The sequence below is a fragment of the Hyperolius riggenbachi genome, chromosome 2 (genome assembly GCF_040937935.1).
Source record: "Hyperolius riggenbachi isolate aHypRig1 chromosome 2, aHypRig1.pri, whole genome shotgun sequence".
In the NCBI taxonomy this organism is placed as follows: domain Eukaryota; kingdom Metazoa; phylum Chordata; class Amphibia; order Anura; family Hyperoliidae; genus Hyperolius; species Hyperolius riggenbachi.
In genome coordinates this window covers 563,902,866-563,920,551 of record NC_090647.1, presented here as the reverse complement: position 1 = coordinate 563,920,551, position 17,686 = coordinate 563,902,866, and the positions used below count along the sequence as shown (strand labels likewise).

At 49.9% G+C, this 17,686-nt stretch overlaps 1 protein-coding gene across 1 annotated transcript in view; it reads right to left on the bottom strand.

Moving 5' to 3' along the window:
- Positions 1–7,573: 7,573 nt before the first annotated feature.
- The window catches only part of POLQ (DNA polymerase theta), an 88,139-nt gene continuing 78,026 nt past the window's right edge, over positions 7,574–17,686 (bottom strand). Inside the window, exons 27-31 of the mRNA XM_068270941.1 lie at positions 15,052–15,163; positions 14,020–14,144; positions 13,295–13,442; positions 10,306–10,415; positions 7,574–7,994 (exon numbers count right to left, since the gene is read on the bottom strand). Coding sequence (XP_068127042.1) covers positions 7,881–7,994; positions 10,306–10,415; positions 13,295–13,442; positions 14,020–14,144; positions 15,052–15,163 — 609 coding nt within the window. The 3' untranslated portion in view covers positions 7,574–7,880. The remainder of the gene's footprint in view (positions 7,995–10,305; positions 10,416–13,294; positions 13,443–14,019; positions 14,145–15,051; positions 15,164–17,686) is intronic.

The following is a 17,686-nucleotide window of genomic DNA, read 5'->3' as shown; positions in this document are numbered from 1 at the left end:
GACGCTGGTCTGTGCCTTATTTACCGTCAGAAATCTGCAGGTGTGTTCTGTTCACGATTGTATAGAGAGGATTATTGACACATTCTCAGTGCAAAGTCACCTTCTGTTGTTCGTCACAAGAAGCGTTTCTAAGATTCTGATTGGCTTATCAAGGTCACACGAAGCAGAAAAAAAACTATTAGCATTAGTGCTGCTGTTGGTTTATGGAAAGTACGAGATTAAGAGATCCAACCACAGGCGGTCTTGTACTAACCCCATACCATGTTTTTAATGCGTAGAATAGCAAACTTGCATTAATTAACCACTTAACGACCGCCTAACGCCGATAGGCGTCGCGGGTCGTTAGTGGTATAGCATGGAAACGGCCGCTCGATCGAGCGGCCTTTCCATGCCAGTTCACGGAGACTGTCTCCGTGAACAGTGTGCAAGCCGCCGATCGCGGCTCGCACGCATAATGTAAACATCCGGGGAAGAAATCCCCGCTGTTTACATCACACGGCGCTGCTGCGCAGCAGCGCCGTGACGTAGATCGGCGATCCCCGGCCTCTAATTGGCCGGGGATCGCCGGCATCTGATAGGCAGAAGCCTATCCTATCAGGCGCAGGACGGAACTCCGTCCTGCGCCACTCACAGGGTAAGGGAGAGGGAGGGAAAGCCGGGGAGGGTGGAAAGCGCTCCGGAGGGGGGCTTTGAAGAGCCCCCCCCGGAAAGTGCGGGTAGCCGCCGGCGATCAGACCCCCCCAGCAGGACATCCCCCTAGTGGGGAAAAAAGGGGTTGGGGAAGTCTGATCGCCCTGGCTATTTCCTGATCGGTGCTGCGGGCTGGAGAGTCCACGCAGCACCGATCAGAAGAAAATACCCTGGTCCTTAAGTGGTTAATGATGCACAAAAATATGTGCATTGCACATTGTACTTTTTGTAACAAATATATTAAAAGTTCCTGCCTGGTAGTGGGGAGTTCCCTTTAGCTGTAGTGCTGGCCACAGAGAGTTCATTTATCAGCAGCAGCACAGAGGTGGGTATGGTCACAGTGAAAGGCTGGCGGTTCTTTTCAAGCTCCTCCCTGATTGCCTCATGCTGGTGATGATAGGAGGAGCTTGCTCCTGTTCAGTTACTATGGAAGCAGTCTATGCCATCACACAGCAAGTGAGTTTAGGAAACCCAGCCAGACAGGTAACAAATAAAGCAAAATTGGTTTATGTAGAAAACTTTGTGAGTTGCAGATCATGGTAATTTCCACACATTGAGCATTATAAAAATGTTACAAGCCTGAACTGGGGCTGTGCGTGTCTAACCCTGATAGACTCTGACCGTCCCCCACCATGCTAACCACATACACAGCGGCTTCATGCCAGGAGAGGCTCTGAATATCAGAGAAGTACACCTGTGACGCTGTGTAAGGGACTTGCTGCATTGCTCTTTGGAACAGAATACTGACTTATGGGAAAACTTCTTGGAGCAAGTGTTTAACCAACTCCCCCCCCCCCCTCCAGCTGTGCTCTGTATGGGGTGTTGCTGGATTGAGGAACCATCTGACAACAGCTGCACAGGCATTACCCGGGCGATTGCCACATGACAGGTCCCCGTATGAGTACAGTGAGCGCTCCTGTGAGGTTTACTGCTTTTAATCTGTGTGTGTCTGACTTTTCATTGTTTTGATACTTGTTAAATATGATCTAGCCAAGGCTGTAATAAAATCCCCTCCTATATGAGACTACTGCAATAAATGCTGTGTACATATACAGTGGCGGCTGCTAATCAAGTGGCTGGTATTGTTGTTGGCATAGTGGCGGCTGGTACCAGGGTGGCTGATAACCTACAGGAGGGGGTGGAGCAGTGACACAAGGCGGCCTCTGTATGTGGCACTGCATGGAATGAACAAGTGTTGAGAGCTTTGGGGGCCACCAGAAAAGGCTTGGCGGGCTGCATTTGGCCCCCGGGCCGGACTCTGGACATGCCTGCAATACAGGAAGGTTTGTGTGTCAGTGTCACATGCAGAATCTCTTCCCCTTTTATGAAGGTGGAGTTCCCCTTTAAGGGCCCTTCTACACCGAGTCATGCGCTTCGCATCAAATTTACCGCTGTAACGTGATGCAACCGTATGCCAATGAGCAGCACACACCAACCGCGCTGCGACAAGACACTATATAGGGATCCAACACACAGCTTACCCTAGGTTAACTGAGTAACGCATGCATTTACAGGAGCAGTGAGGCGTGTATACATTGTACTGTATGGCCAGTGAACGTGTGGTGCGTCCATTCAGCAATATATAATCACAACACAACTGACTGGGCGTGAAGGGCCCCCTAATGGAGAGTTCAGGAAGCGACATCTAGGGGATAGCTCCACTACGAGTCCTGGAAACGCCACCCTCAACCCAGAGAGCAAAATGGGCTTCCGAAGCCACACAGGGTGTTGCGGTTTCAGCTAGGAGCAGAGAGAGGTGTGGTTTCAGCTGGGGGCAGGGAGGAGTGGTTTCAGCTGGGAGCAGGGAGGTGCGGTTTCAGCTAGGAGCAGGGAGGAGTGGTTTGAGTAGGGAGGAGTGGTTTCAGCTGGGAGCAGAGAGAGGAGTGGTTTCAGCTGGGAGCAGAGAGAGGAGTGGTTTCAGCTAGGAGCAGATAGAGGTGTGGTTTCAGCTAGGAGCAGATAGAGGTGTGGTTTCAGCTGGGAGCAGGGAGGAGTGGTTCCAGCTAGGAGCAGAGAGAGGTGTGGTTTCAGCTAGGAGCAGAGAGAGGAGTGGTTTCAGCTGGGAGCAGGGAGGTGCGGTTTCAGCTAGGAGCAGAGAGAGGTGTGGTTTCAGCTGGGAGCAGGGAGATGCGGTTTCAGCTAGGAGCAAGGAGGTGCGGTTTCAGCTGGGAGCAAGGAGGTGCGGTTTCAGCTGGGAGCAGAGAGAGGAGTGGTTTCAGCTGGGAGCAGAGAGAGAAGTGGTTTCAGCTGGGAGCAGGGAGGAGCGGTTTCAGCTGGGAGCAAGGAGGTGCGGTTTCAGCTGGGAGCAGAGAGAGGAGTGGTTTCAGCTGGGAGCAGAGAGAGAAGTGGTTTCAGCTGGGAGCAGGGAGGAGCGGTTTCAGCTGGGAGCAGGGAGGAGCAGTTTCAGCTGGAAGCAGGGAGGAGTGGTTTCAGCTGGGAGCAGGGAGGAGCGGTTTCAGCTGGGAGCAAGGAGGTGCGGTTTCAGCTGGGAGCAGAGAGAGGAGTGGTTTCAGCTGGGAGCAGAGAGAGAAGTGGTTTCAGCTGGGAGCAGAGAGAGAAGTGGTTTCAGCTGGGAGCAGAGAGAGAAGTGGTTTCAGCTGGGAGCAGGGAGGAGCGGTTTCAGCTGGGAGCAGGGAGGAGCAGTTTCAGCTGGGAGCAGAGAGAGGTGCGGTTTCAGCTGGAAGCAGGGAGGAGTGGTTTCAGCTGGGAGCAGGGAGGAGTGGTTTCAGCTGGGAGCAGGGAGGAGTGGTTTCAGCTGGGAGCAATGAGGTGCGGTTTCAGCTGGGAGCAGAGGGGTGTGGTTTCAGCTGGCAGCAGGGAGGTGTGCTTTCAGCTGGCAGCAGGGAGGTGTGGTTTCAGCTGGGAGCAGGGAGGTGTGGTTTCAGCTGGGAGCAGGGAGATGCGGTTTCAGTTGGGAGGTGGGGTTTCAGCTGAGAGGAAGGAGGTAGTTTCAGCTGGGTAGATGGAGGTGCCATTTTAGTTAGGAGCAGGGAGGCGTGGTTTCAGCTGGGAGCAGAGAGAGGAGTGGTTTCAGCTGGAAGCAAAGAGTGGTTTCAGCTAGGAGCAGAGAGAGGTGTGGTTTCAGCTGGGAGCAGGGAGGAGTGGTTTCAGCTGGGAGCAGAGAGGTGCGGTTTCAGTTGGGAGGTGCGGTTTCAGCTGAGAGGAAGGAGGTAGTTTCAGCTGGGTAGATGGAGGTGCCATTTTAGTTAGGAGCAGGGAGGCGGGGTTTCACCTGGGAGCAGGGAGGTGCAGTTTCAGCTGGGAGTGGGAAGGTGCGGTTACAGTTGGAAGCAGAGAAGCGAGGTTACAGCTGGGGTGCAAGGGAAGTGCAAGTTTAAAGAGAAACTCCGACCAAGAATTGAACTTTATCCTAATCAGTAGCTGATACCCCTTTTACATGAGAAATATATTCCTTTTCACAAACAGACCACCAGGGGGCGCTGTATGACTGATATTGTGGTGAAACCCCTCCCACAAGAAACGCTGAGTACATACTGCTGGCAGTTTCCTGTCTGTGAACCTTGCTGCATTGTGGGAAATAGCTGTTTACATCTGTTTCCAACTGCCAAAAAAGCAAGCAGCAGCTACATCACCTGCCAGCAGTAAAAATGTCACCATGTGACAAATGTCAGAATGTAAATCAGGGATTTAAAAGATTTTACAATGGGCAAACACTGACTAAATCATTTATACATAATTATTGTAAAAATGAAGCACTTTTTTTATTACATTATTTTCACTGGAGTTCCTCTTTAAGCTGGAAGCAGGGAGGCGGGGTTTCAGCTGGGAGCAGGGAGGCGGGGTTTCAGCCGGGTACTTCCTGCATGCCTAAGTGCAAAAAGAGGGCTTGAACTTATATTCAGTATAATTAATATAAAATAACATTTTGTCCAATGCATATAAAATACCGTGTGGAGTATTGTGCTGTGTTTAGCTGCAGCCTGTGTGGTTTGGGTCACATGATCGCTGCGCTCCCCCCGTAGTCAGAGTGTGGCCCCCCTCCTCCCGCAGCAGCTCCATCGATAACCCCGGCAATAAGAGACATCTCTGTGAGATGCAGCCAGCATGGAGCACCTGCCCTGCAGCATCTTCTCCGTCTATTTATATCCTTCCCGTCACCCTGCTGCCTGCTATCATTACCGTCACCCAGACAGTGATCGGGTCAGCGGCCGCTAGATTGTCACCATATTACGTGACATTCATCCGCATGCGAGATTTACACTGAAATCACTCCTGACATGCGTGAGCCTAATTAATGAGGGAGAGCTGCGAGACAATGAGGCCCGGAGGTCAGGCCGGCCGTCTATTCTCCTGCCGAGGACGCCAATTGTTTATCTCCGCTTCTTTCTCTTCCTTCCGAAATGTCACATCGCGTTCTGCAGACGCCATTTATCCCCTTCACATTGCATCTCTCCTGCCTGCGCGAGACGGCGGCGAGGAGGAGAGGTCAGCGTCGCACGGAGCTGCCATCTTCTCTCCGCTACCCTGGGGAGCGACACGCGGCCAGCGAGGAGGAGAGGTCAGCGTTGCACGCAGTCGCCATCTTCTCTCCGCTATCCTGCGGAGCGACAGACGGCGGCAAGGAGGAGAGGTCAGCATCACACGCAGCCTCCATCTCTCCGCTATCCTGGGAACCGACAGACGGCGGCGAGGAAGAGAGGTCAGCGTCGCACGCCGTTGCCATCTTCTCTCCGCTTTCCTGCGGAGCAACAGACGGCGGCGTGGAGGAGAGGTCAGCGTCGCGCGCAGCCGCCATCTTCTCTGCACTATCCTGGGGTGAGACACACGGCCGGCGAGGAGGACAGGTCAGCGTCGCACGCAGCTGCCATCTTCTCTCCGCTATCCTGGGGAGCGACACACGGCCGGCGAGGACAGGTCAGCGTTGCATGCAGCCGCCATCTTCTCTCCGCTATCCTGGGGAGCGGCGTGGAGGACAGGTCAGCGTCGCACGCAGCCGCCATCTTCTCTCTGCTATCCTGGGGAGCGACACATGGCCGGCGAGGAGGACTGGTCAGCGTCGCACGCAGCCGCCATCTTCTCTCCGCTATCCTGTGGAGCAACAGGCAGCGGCGAGGAGAGGTCAGCGTCGCACGCAGCCGCCATCTTCTCTCCGCTATCCTGGGGAGCGACAGACGGCGGCGAGGAGGAGAGGTCAGCGTCGCACACAGCAGCCATATTCACTCCGCAATCCTGCGGAGTGATACCTGGCCGGCGAGGAGGAGAGGCAAGAGGCCTGGGCGTCGCTCGCAGCCACGAGCGGCGTGGAGGAGAGGTCAGCGTCACATGCAGACGCCATCTTCTCTCCTCTATCCTGCAGAGTGACACGCAGCTGGCGAGGAGGAGAGGTAAGAGTCCCGGGCGTCGCACGCAGCCGCCATCTTCTATCCGCTTTCCTGGGGAGACTATTTTAGATTTTTTTGCAATTGAAAAGGTACTAAAAGGTTTGTGAAAAAATACCATCAAAATTATTCAGCACAGTATTATCTTGCTTGCAGGTGGTTTTAAAAGGCATTTTAATGAAAAGTTTTATATACCACCCAGGAGAAAAAGTTGTTGCATGTGGGCCCGAGGGTCTTCACCAGGCACAGATCTAAATCCACCATTAAATGACTCATCTCACGGCTGAAATCTTTTTGAGAGAAATGTGGATTCTGCAGCTAAGACTGGTAATTTTGATCACATGATCTGACTTGCTGAGGGCACAACGCATGTTGCCTGCAGTGGTTGAAAATGGATCCCTGGGGCGACAGTTTGGGGGTACGGCCTCAGACAGAGCGACTTTCCGTAGGAGGAGTAAAGGAAGGGAACTGTGCACTCAGCTGAGACTCTCCAACACTTAGGATCTCTCAGCGACTCATCGGAGAGGCTCTACCTATGCTAGCTTCTCTGCAGAGATGGCCCCGACCACACGCCGCAGAGCAGGTCTCCCCCACGCCTGTGTGTGAAGTTTCACTGCAGGAGGGCCTGCCACTTGGATTGCTTCATCCCGCTGTTCAGACCACAGAAGGAGCGAAGTGTAGACTGAGGAGCCAGTCTGTGATCCAGGAAGTGTCTGGGCTATACATTATTCCAGCTTACTTACCTGTATTTGTGGCAGACACCCACAGGAACACAGTCGTTATTTCCCATAATGCAACGAGGTTCACAGACCGGAAACGGTCATGGACCTGACATCACAATGTGGGAGGGGTTTCACTACAATATCAGCCATACAGACCCCTGATCTATTCAAGAAATTGTAGATATATCATTGGAACGGGGGTATCAGCAACTGATTGGGATAAAGTTCAAGCCTTGGTTAAAGTTCCTGTCCATAGCAGCCAATCAGGATTCTGGATTTATATAAAGTGTACTCGAGGCGACAGCTGAAACAAAACACTTCTCTTATAGCAACCAATACTTTCTGTGTCCTCCTCTCCCCACCGACCCCTGGAACATATCCGACTAGAGCTTGTCAGACATGTTAGCATGGCCACACCCCCAGCCACGTAGCACACCCGCATGTGCAGCCAGCTGGAGCTTCTCATCCAATAGCAGCTTTTGGCTACTCTGCAGGCGCGGCTGTAGTAACACAGGCACAGTATGGCAGCACTCGGGCATGCAGAAGGACAATGCTGCGATTTCTCAGAGAGTCCCAGGCAGCGGGGCAAGGAGGACACGGAAGGCTTTCCTCTGCTTAGGTCAGTATTGTTTTTGATACAGCTTTCACCTCGGGTCCGCTTTAGCAGCGGAAATCTGTTGCCACTGAAAGCTATATATTTATCTTGTGGCGGTGATGAGGACAGAGATCAGAGCTCCACCCCCTTTATCTGTGCACAGGAAGAGGATGTGGTTACCTGACAGCCACTTCCTCTGGGGAGAGAAAATCACATCTACACAGAGGTTTACAAAAATACGCTATTTAATATATTTTGATATTACAAAGTTAATTATTTCATCACATCCACCAAAAGCTGAGGGGATATTTGTACATAGGAAAAAGTTAAAATATCTACTAATTCATATGGCATATTAAATAAAATACTTTTTTTTATCTCTAAGAATTTTTTTTTCCTCTAAGAAGGGCAATGTATATTTCATGTGTGCAAAACAACAAACCAGCCTCCTTGTGATTGGCCAGAGTACCAGCAGCAGCCAATCATCTTCAAGTATCTGAATCCAGGAGTAACAATGGTCGGGGAGAGCACCCCCTACAGGTCAAAGTCCTGCAGGTCCCCCCAGCTAGGCCCAAACTTCACCTTCACCTTCAGAGGGACCGATAACTTCACAGCATTTTCCATCTCGCTCTTTATAATCTGCGCCACCTGCAGGAGAAGAGAGGCATTACACCGCTGTGATGTCACTTCCTGGGAGGGGGGTGATGACTTGTGTATGGTATTATACAGTATATGCTTTGTGTACCAGAGGCTGCTGCATATAGGCTGGGTTCACACTATAGCGGATGAAGAACTGATCATGTGAAGTTTCTTATATTGGGCATCATATTTTTATCTGGGTTTCCATTTTCACATCGCCTTCAGCTTGATACCCGTCATCACGTTCCTCTGCTGCTGCGGTGCACTCATCCCTCTGCATACTGGAGACCCCGGTATACCGATCCCAGAGCCAAGTCAAAAGCATCAGGCTCCCACTGCTTTGCACAAGACCAATGGGAATCCTCCTTGAGCACCAGGGAGTATTTTCATTGGTCCAGTACTCTGTGAACCAATGAGAATCTTTCCTGGTGAGGAACAATTCCCATTGGTCTATTACAAACCAATTGTAGCTATATGCTTCTGCTGTGGGATTGATGTACCGAGGGGTTTCCAGTGTGTAGGGACGAGGATGTACAGTGACATCAGCGGAGGACCTGAATAAACGGGGCCAGGTGAGTATTTTGCAAAACACACACAAATTATTATTTACCCTCCGCCTGACGGAACAGAACCAACATCTATTCAAATGGACTCAAGTTCCGTTCGCATCCATTTGGTTCCGCTAAATGGAGCATTTTTATTGCCAGTGTAAACACAGCGACAGTATGGCGGATGGAAGACAAGGCAGAGGATTTTTAGTTGTGTGGATTCCGGTGATACATTTAATGACTTCCTGCACAAGGTTTATTGCACGCTTTCCAAACGTTAAGTTTCTTCTTCAGGCATTATACAGAACTGGATCAGAACCGTACAAAGAGTCTGGATTGTACAGTTCTGACCCAGTTCTGTAGGATGGTCCAATTTCTAGCGAAAAATCGTTTGAGCGATCAGAAATTCTGATCGGATTGGTTGTAAATACTCTCCATTGGTGGACACAATCGATTATGAACGAGTGAAAAAAATGTCGTCCGAATGAATTTTCGTCGAACCAAAATTTGGATTTTTCTTGTTGGTTGTGATAGATAGGAAGCAAAGATTGGTTCGTTGATGGTGTAGTGACCGATGTATTACAATATTTCACTTCCGATCAGAATTTCTGATCGCTCGAACGATTTTTCGCTAGAAATTGGACCGTTAGTGGCTACCTTAACGCTTTATATAATGTTTGGAGAGCTTGCAATAAACTATGTACAGTTAGGCATTAAAGGTATCACCTGATTCCACGCTTGTTGGTTTAATATCTGCATTTCTGCTACTCGACTAACACCGGACCGCACTGCACTTACTTCACCATCATATTTCTGGATAGAAAAAAAAAACGATAAATCTTAGCAAAAAATGCAGCACAGTCAAAATTTTATATGAACCAGTGTGGCCACCTTAAAGGATACCCGAGGTGACATGTGACATGATGAGATAGACGTGTGTATGTACAGTGCCAAGCACAGAAAATTACTAAGCGGTGTTCCTTTTTTTTATTTCTCTGCCTGAAAGAGTTAAATATCAGGTATGCAAATGACAATATCTATCCGGGTCGGACTGGGTCAGATAATAGCATAACGCTCACTGATAAGGAATTACAACCATAAAACACTTTCCTAGCAGGAAATGGCTTCCTGGTGCAGGAAAGAGATAAAAAGGGTCAATATTTCATAGATTTGAGCTGTAGCATACTTCAATGAAGGTGTTCAGAGAGAATGAAACGGTAAAAACTTAAAAACTAGATTTAAATATGAAATAAAAACTGTGGGATATCTAAAAAAGGTCATTTTTTTTTAGGAGAAGGAGGATAGATACAATTGTTTTTCTCATTACTTTATTTTCACCACGGAAGTCCTGTAAAGCTAATCTGCATGCTGCACCCCGACATCAGATTTCCTGTGAGGGAAATGTGGATCTGTGTGGAGTCACATATAGGTATATGAAGGGGAACGTACATTTTACATGTAGAACTTGATGGATTAATTTGTTCCCCTTTAGTTTCTACATCTCTGGACATTGTCTTCTGTTTAATAAGCAGCAATGTACGCTTTCCCCATAGCAACTAGAGTTGGCCAATAAAATGCTGATAATGACGGCTTGCATGCAAATTGAATGCAATTTGGTGATGGACCAATGGAAATCATTTGATTGGCCCTGTAACTAACTAACCGCCTCTTATTGCAACCAATCATCTTTGTAGTTTGGTGGGGTCAGGTTGCTAAGGGTGACTGCACATTGCTATGAGGCAGAGCTGTGATGTCATGTGTCAGAGGCTCACCTGAATGACATCATCCTCTGCGGCCTCGTATAGGAGCTCGTCATGCAGCTGCAGGATGAAGAAGGCTCCGTGGTTCAGGGGTGACAGGTTCTCTTTCCTCTCCGGCCGTCCTGGTTATACAACATGTGACAGCATTAGCCACAATCCTCAGTGTAATGTGTGACCCCAAACTGCCTCTAACATGCGTCTCCAGGGGAAGCTCCACCAATATCCCACATCCAGCCCAAGACAGACGGACACCGACGGCTGAGATGAGTAAACTTCATGTTCTCACTCTGACCACTGAGGAAGCTACAAGATGACTGCTGGGAGCTCCAGCCCCGCTAATCCAGCACAGAGCACAAGGAAGGCTGATACCACAAACAGTGCAGCTCCATTCCACCCGGGACACGCCCACCACCCACACTACTGGCCTATGAGCAGCAACCAAATCTGGGGAACACTCCCACCACCCGTACTGCCGGCCTCTGAGCAGCAACCAGATCTCGGGAACACTCACCACCCACACTGCCGGCCTCTGAGCAGCAACCAGATCTCGGGAACACTCCCACCACCCACACTGCCGGCCTCTGAGCACCAATCAGATCTCGGGAACACTCCCACCACCCACACTGCCGGCCTCTGAGCACCAATCAGATCTCGGGAACACTCCCACCACCCGCACTGCCGGCCTGTGAGTAGCAACTAGATCGAGGACACTCCCACCACCAGCACTGCCGGCCTCTGAGCAGCAACCAGATCTCAGGAACACTCCCGCCACCCGCACTGCCGGCCTCTGAGCAACAACCAGATCTCGGGAACACTACCACCACCCGCACTGCCGGCCTCTGAGCAGTAACCAGATCTCGGGAACACTCCCACCACCCGCACTGCCGCCCTCTGAGCAGCAACCAGATCTCTGGAACACTCCCACCACCCGCACTGCCGGCCTCTGAGCAGCAACCAGATCTCAGGGACACTCCCACCACCCGCACTGCCGGCCAGTGAGTAGCAACTAGATTTCGGGGACACTTCCACAACCTGCACTGCCGGCCTCTGAGCAGCAACCAGATCTTGGGAACACTCCCACCACCCCACACTGCCGGCCTCTGAGCAGCAACCAGATCTCGGGAACACTCCCACCACCCGCACTGCCGGCCTCTGAGCAGCAACCAGATCTCTGGAACACTACCACCACCTGCACTGCTGGCCTCTGAGCAGCAACCAGATCTCGGGAACACTCCCACCACCCACACTGCCGGCCTCTGAGCAGCAACCAGATCTCGGGAACACTCCCACAACCCACACTGCCGGCCTCTGAGCAGCAACCAGATCTCGGGAACACTCCCACAACCCACACTGCCGGCCTCTGAGCAGCAACCAGATCTCAGAGACAGTCCCAGCTTCTGTGGATAACTGGACCATGCTCTGAACATAAATATACTTATCTGTTTGCCCCCCGCCCCCCCGAATGTGGCAATAGAGAGATCTGCCTCTGCTGGTTTAAACAATACAATGTCATTTCCTGTCTACCTATAAAAGAGATGACACAGAAAAGAGGTGGGGTTTCCGATACTCAGGGCAGAGCCTCCCAACATTGCAGCCATATGCTGGCAACGCCTCTCCCCTGGTGACTAGAAGCCCCGCCTCCTGACTACAGCCTAGCGTATTTAGATAGATGACATTACTGCTGGCGTGAATTGGGGGGGGGGGGCACAGTGGGCAGATCTCTGTATCCAGACATTCCAAGGCAATACAGTGGTGGAAGTGGCACACCTTACCGGTAAAGTGGGTGCATAGCCTGTAGGTGCTCAGCCCACGCACCAAATACATATAGCCAAATGTAGATCCAGGCTAGCACACTGTTCAGGCTGCAATAGTCTTCTGTATTACTATATCAGCACATACATGTGACAATTGTTTCGGGGCCAGCAGCAGGTCCCCTTCATCAGACAAAAATGTCTGATGAAGGGGACCCGCTGCTGGCCCCGAAACAATTGTCACATGTATGTGCTGATGTAGCAATAAAGAAGACTATTGCAACTTGAACGGTGTGCTAGCCTGCATCTACATTTGGCTATCTGTATCCAGACATTCAGAAGTCCAGATTACTTTTTTTGTTGCTCTGTGCAGGACAACCAAACTTTGCTTTGTATACGCTTCTCCCTTCCAAACCTTCACCACTGGGTGTGTCATCATTAATCGTCCATCTGTGATCTGATCATCAGCTTGATCAGCGATATCTGTAATCCCTTCTTATGTCTGCCTACATCAGATCTGTACATAGCAGGTCACAGAGATTCAGATTACTGCCAAACAACCAGTAACGTGACGCCCGATAATAGCCCTTCCCTTAAACTTCCTGTTATGTTGCTGGCTCAAGAGGAAGTGAAGGTACCGTAATCTATGCAACTACACGGTGGCGCATATAAAACCGGCACATGCAAGAGTATACAGACAGGCGCCAGTGGCTACTCCCCATGTGCCTCTATACCTGGGGGTGCGGTCTCCGGCTTAATGAAGCTTGTATCGCCTGTATCTTCTGCTGTAGGGGTAACGCCCTCATAATGCAGCAGATGCAGCCATCACTAAGCTGGAGACCACACACACACCATCCGAGAGACAGGCACACGGGTGCCAGCCGCCGGCATCTGCCTGTATACTCGCACTCGTAGCACCATGTAGAACGCAGAGAGCAAATAAAACCGGACCTCTTCTGTAACCTTTCCTGTTCTTATTGTACTTAGTCCCAATTTAATGTTCTGGAGTCTCCTCCCACTGAGCTCCACCCCTTCCTAATAAGCTTCACCCAATAGTGCCATGACTGTTGCAGAGTGCCGCTTCCCCACCACAAACACATCACTAAACTCAATATTAAACTTATTGATAAAACCACCAGCTTGACTGCATCTCATAAAAAGGGGAGACCTGATTGGTTACCATGAAGTATTTTGCATCATTTGTCATTCTGCCACAAATAGGAGTCGCCCTGTTCCCAGGATTCCCGTACCTGCGGGTCTCGGAGGCAGACGGTGTCCGTGAGATTTGGGGACGGAAGGATACGTTGATTCCAGGCGTCTCTGGATGTTCACTGTGGCGGTTTTCACGATGTCGGCGGCCGATCCCTGGACAGTCGTGTTCACAGCCTGACGCTCCGCCTGACAAATTCCAACACAAGCCATAGATTATAAAGCAAACCTCCATTCAGTGGTTAGCACAGCATAGGATTACAGAAGGGGAGAGCAGAATGATGAATTACACTGTCCGATCAGTAAGCTGGGGAGGGGTGTTGCCCATGGAGCCACTCTGGCTATGGGACGGAGTTAAGTAAATTAAAGGACCGTCTGAATAGCAGCAGTGAGTCATTTCACGCATTGTTTGGAAGTCTGTCTAGGGTTCAGCTATAAATCCAGACTGACTGAAAACAATAGACTCTCTGTGTTACTGACTTCATATTAGTAGCTGCTAAGCAGGGAGGATGACGGCTTCCTGAAATATGCAACCCACAGAGGAATAATGTAAGATCTACATCAGACACAATTCTGAACAAAAAGTCAAAATATTTCAAATAGAGAAAAAAAAAATATTTAAAAAGTCTCCAGTGTAGAGTTAGAGAAAGAGGGAAAATCGCAGCAATACAGACAGTGGGGCGGTTACTCTTCTGTGATGGACGCAAATAGCCGTTAACACACACGGAGACACACACACGGAGGCGGGGTCAGGGGCGGTACTCACATGCGCTCTGGCATGGTGATTGGAGTCTTTGATGGCTGGGAGGTACCTGCGGCGTCCCAGCAGGGTCTGGACGGAGCCCCGGTTACTGCAGCTCTTCACCGTCTCCTTCAGGAATCTCTGAATCCCTGCAGAGGAGTGAAAAGTGTCAGCCAATGATATTCTCTGTATCAGAGAGACTCCACCCACAACCAATTCCCATTGAAGTGAAGCTGTCAGGACTCAGAGCTGGAGGGAAGGGGTCACATGGTGTTTTCTGGGTACTTAGTTATACTGCTGAGTATTTCCTGCGCAGTTGAGAATCTCAGGCCCACAATGCACCGAGGCATGACCTGCTGCTCCAACAATGCACTTCCTGTTATGTGCACTCAGCTGTGTTACCTGAGGTGAATGAGTGCAAGGTATTGATTGGCTATGGGTCTATAGGTGGAGCTTATTACAGGAAAGGATTGGGAGTGTAACACTGCCGCTTACAGACACTCTGAGGTACCCACAAGTCAGTAATAATAATCAGGGAGCCCCGACAGGTCTGTAGAGCAATTCCTTAAATGTTCAAAAATAATATAGGGAGATCAGCCAGAATAGAGGTATAAACTTCAGGTGCCGGGGAGAGAACTTTCTGTGCACAGGCGACTTCCTGTCTGGTGATGTCACTTCCTGTCTGGTGATTATTCCATAAGATACAGCATGACCCGGACAGAGGAAGTTTCTGATTGGCTGTTGTGGAATAAGGCCCAGCAAAGCCTCTGTATTGTGATATGAAAGCTGGGGAACTATCTGCAGAAGCTAAAGAAACAGGCCAGAACTGATCACTTCTCCGAAGAAGAGGAATCTCATCACATCCTCAATGTAAACAGGAAACGGCAGAAAAAGCCCAGAGCAACCAATCAGAATCTTCCTTTTATGAAAGCTGAAATCTGACTGGTTGCTATGGAGGGCTGCTCCTCCTCCTTTCCCATTGCTGACAGTGACACCCGGGGGCCCTCTGATCTGGCTGGGCCCCCTGTTGTGCCCCCCCCCCCCCTCTCTCCTCACCGCTGTATCTGGCCTTGAAGGACTCGATGTAGGAAGCGGCGTCATTTTCCTCGATCCCCATCTGCTCTCCCAGAGACCGCGCCCCCATTCCATAGATGATTCCATAGCAGATCTGTGTGTGGAGAGGAAACCAGAAGCTGCGTTATTAACCCTCCCCGACCAATCACTGAAGAGGAGGCTGTCCTGTTACTGACACATACAAGCCACGCATCATACATGTTAACCTGTTACTGACGCATACAGGGCACGCATCATACATGTCAACCTGTTACTGACGCATACAAGCCACGCATCATACATGTCAACCTGTTACTGACGCATACAAGCCACGCATCATACATGTCAACCTGTTACTGACGCATACAGGGCACGCATCATACATGTCAACCTGTTACTGACGCATACAGGGCACGCATCATACATGTCAACCTGTTACTGACGCATACAAGCCACGCATCATACATGTCAACCTGTTACTGACACATACAGGGCACGCATCATACATGTCAACCTGTTACTGACGCATACAAGCCACGCATCATACATGTCAACCTGTTACTGACGCATACAGGGCACGCATCATACATGTCAACCTGTTACTGACGCATACAGGGCACGCATCATACATGTCAACCTGTTACTGACGCATACAAGCCACGCATCATACATGTCAACCTGTTACTGACGCATACAAGCCACGCATCATACATGTCAACCTGTTACTGACGCATACAAGCCACGCATCATACATGTCAATCTGTTACTGACGCATACAGGGCACGCATCATACATGTCAACCTGTTACTGACGCATACAAGCCACGCATCATACATGTCAACCTGTTACTGACACATACAGGGCACGCATCATACATGTCAACCTGTTACTGACACATACAAGCCACGCATCATACATGTCAACCTGTTACTGACGCATACAGGGCACGCATCATACATGTCAACCTGTTACTGACGCATACAAGCCACGCATCATACATGTCAACCTGTTACTGACACATACAGGGCACGCATCATACATGTCAACCTGTTACTGACACATACAGGGCACGCATCATACATGTCAACCTGTTACTGACGCATACAAGCCACGCATCATACATGTCAACCTGTTACTGACACATACAGGGCACGCATCATACATGTCAACCTGTTACAGACGCATACAAGCCACGCATCATACATGTCAATCTGTTACTGACGCATACAGGGCACGCATCATACATGTCAACCTGTTACTGACGCATACAAGCCACGCATCATACATGTCAACCTGTTACTGACACATACAGGGCACGCATCATACATGTCAACCTGTTACTGACACATACAAGCCACGCATCATACATGTCAACCTGTTACTGACGCATACAGGGCACGCATCATACATGTCAACCTGTTACTGACGCATACAAGCCACGCATCATACATGTCAACCTGTTACTGACGCATACAAGCCACGCATCATACATGTCAACCTGTTACTGACACATACAGGGCACGCATCATACATGTCAACCTGTTACTGACACATACAAGCCACGCATCATACATGTCAACCTGTTACTGACACATACAGGGCACGCATCATACATGTCAACCTGTTACTGACACATACAGGGCACGCATCATACATGTCAACCTGTTACTGACACATACAGGGCACGCATCATACATGTCAACCTGTTACTGACACATACAGGGCACGCATCATACATGTCAACCTGTTACTGACGCATACAAGCCACGCATCATACATGTCAACCTGTTACTGACACATACAGGGCACGCATCATACATGTCAACCTGTTACTGACACATACAGGGCACGCATCATACATGTCAACCTGTTACTGACACATACAGGGCACGCATCATACATGTCAACCTGTTACTGACGCATACAAGCCACGCATCATACATGTCAACCTGTTACTGACACATACAAGCCACGCATCATACATGTCAACCTGTTACTGACACATACAAGCCACGCATCATACATGTCAACCTGTTACTGACGCATACAAGCCACGCATCATACATGTCAACCTGTTACTGACGCATACAAGCCACGCATCATACATGTCAACCTGTTACTGACACATACAGGGCACGCATCATACATGTCAACCTGTTACTGACACATACAAGCCACGCATCATACATGTCAACCTGTTACTGACGCATACAGGGCACGCATCATACATGTCAACCTGTTACTGACGCATACAAGCCACGCATCATACATGTCAACCTGTTACTGACGCATACAAGCCACGCATCATACATGTCAACCTGTTACTGACACATACAGGGCACGCATCATACATGTCAACCTGTTACTGACGCATACAGGGCACGCATCATACATGTCAACCTGTTACTGACACATACAGGGCACGCATCATACATGTCAACCTGTTACTGACGCATACAAGCCACGCATCATACATGTCAACCTGTTACTGACACATACAGGGCACGCATCATACATGTCAACCTGTTACTGACGCATACAAGCCACGCATCATACATGTCAACCTGTTACTGACACATACAGGGCACGCATCATACATGTCAACCTGTTACTGACGCATACAAGCCACACATCATAC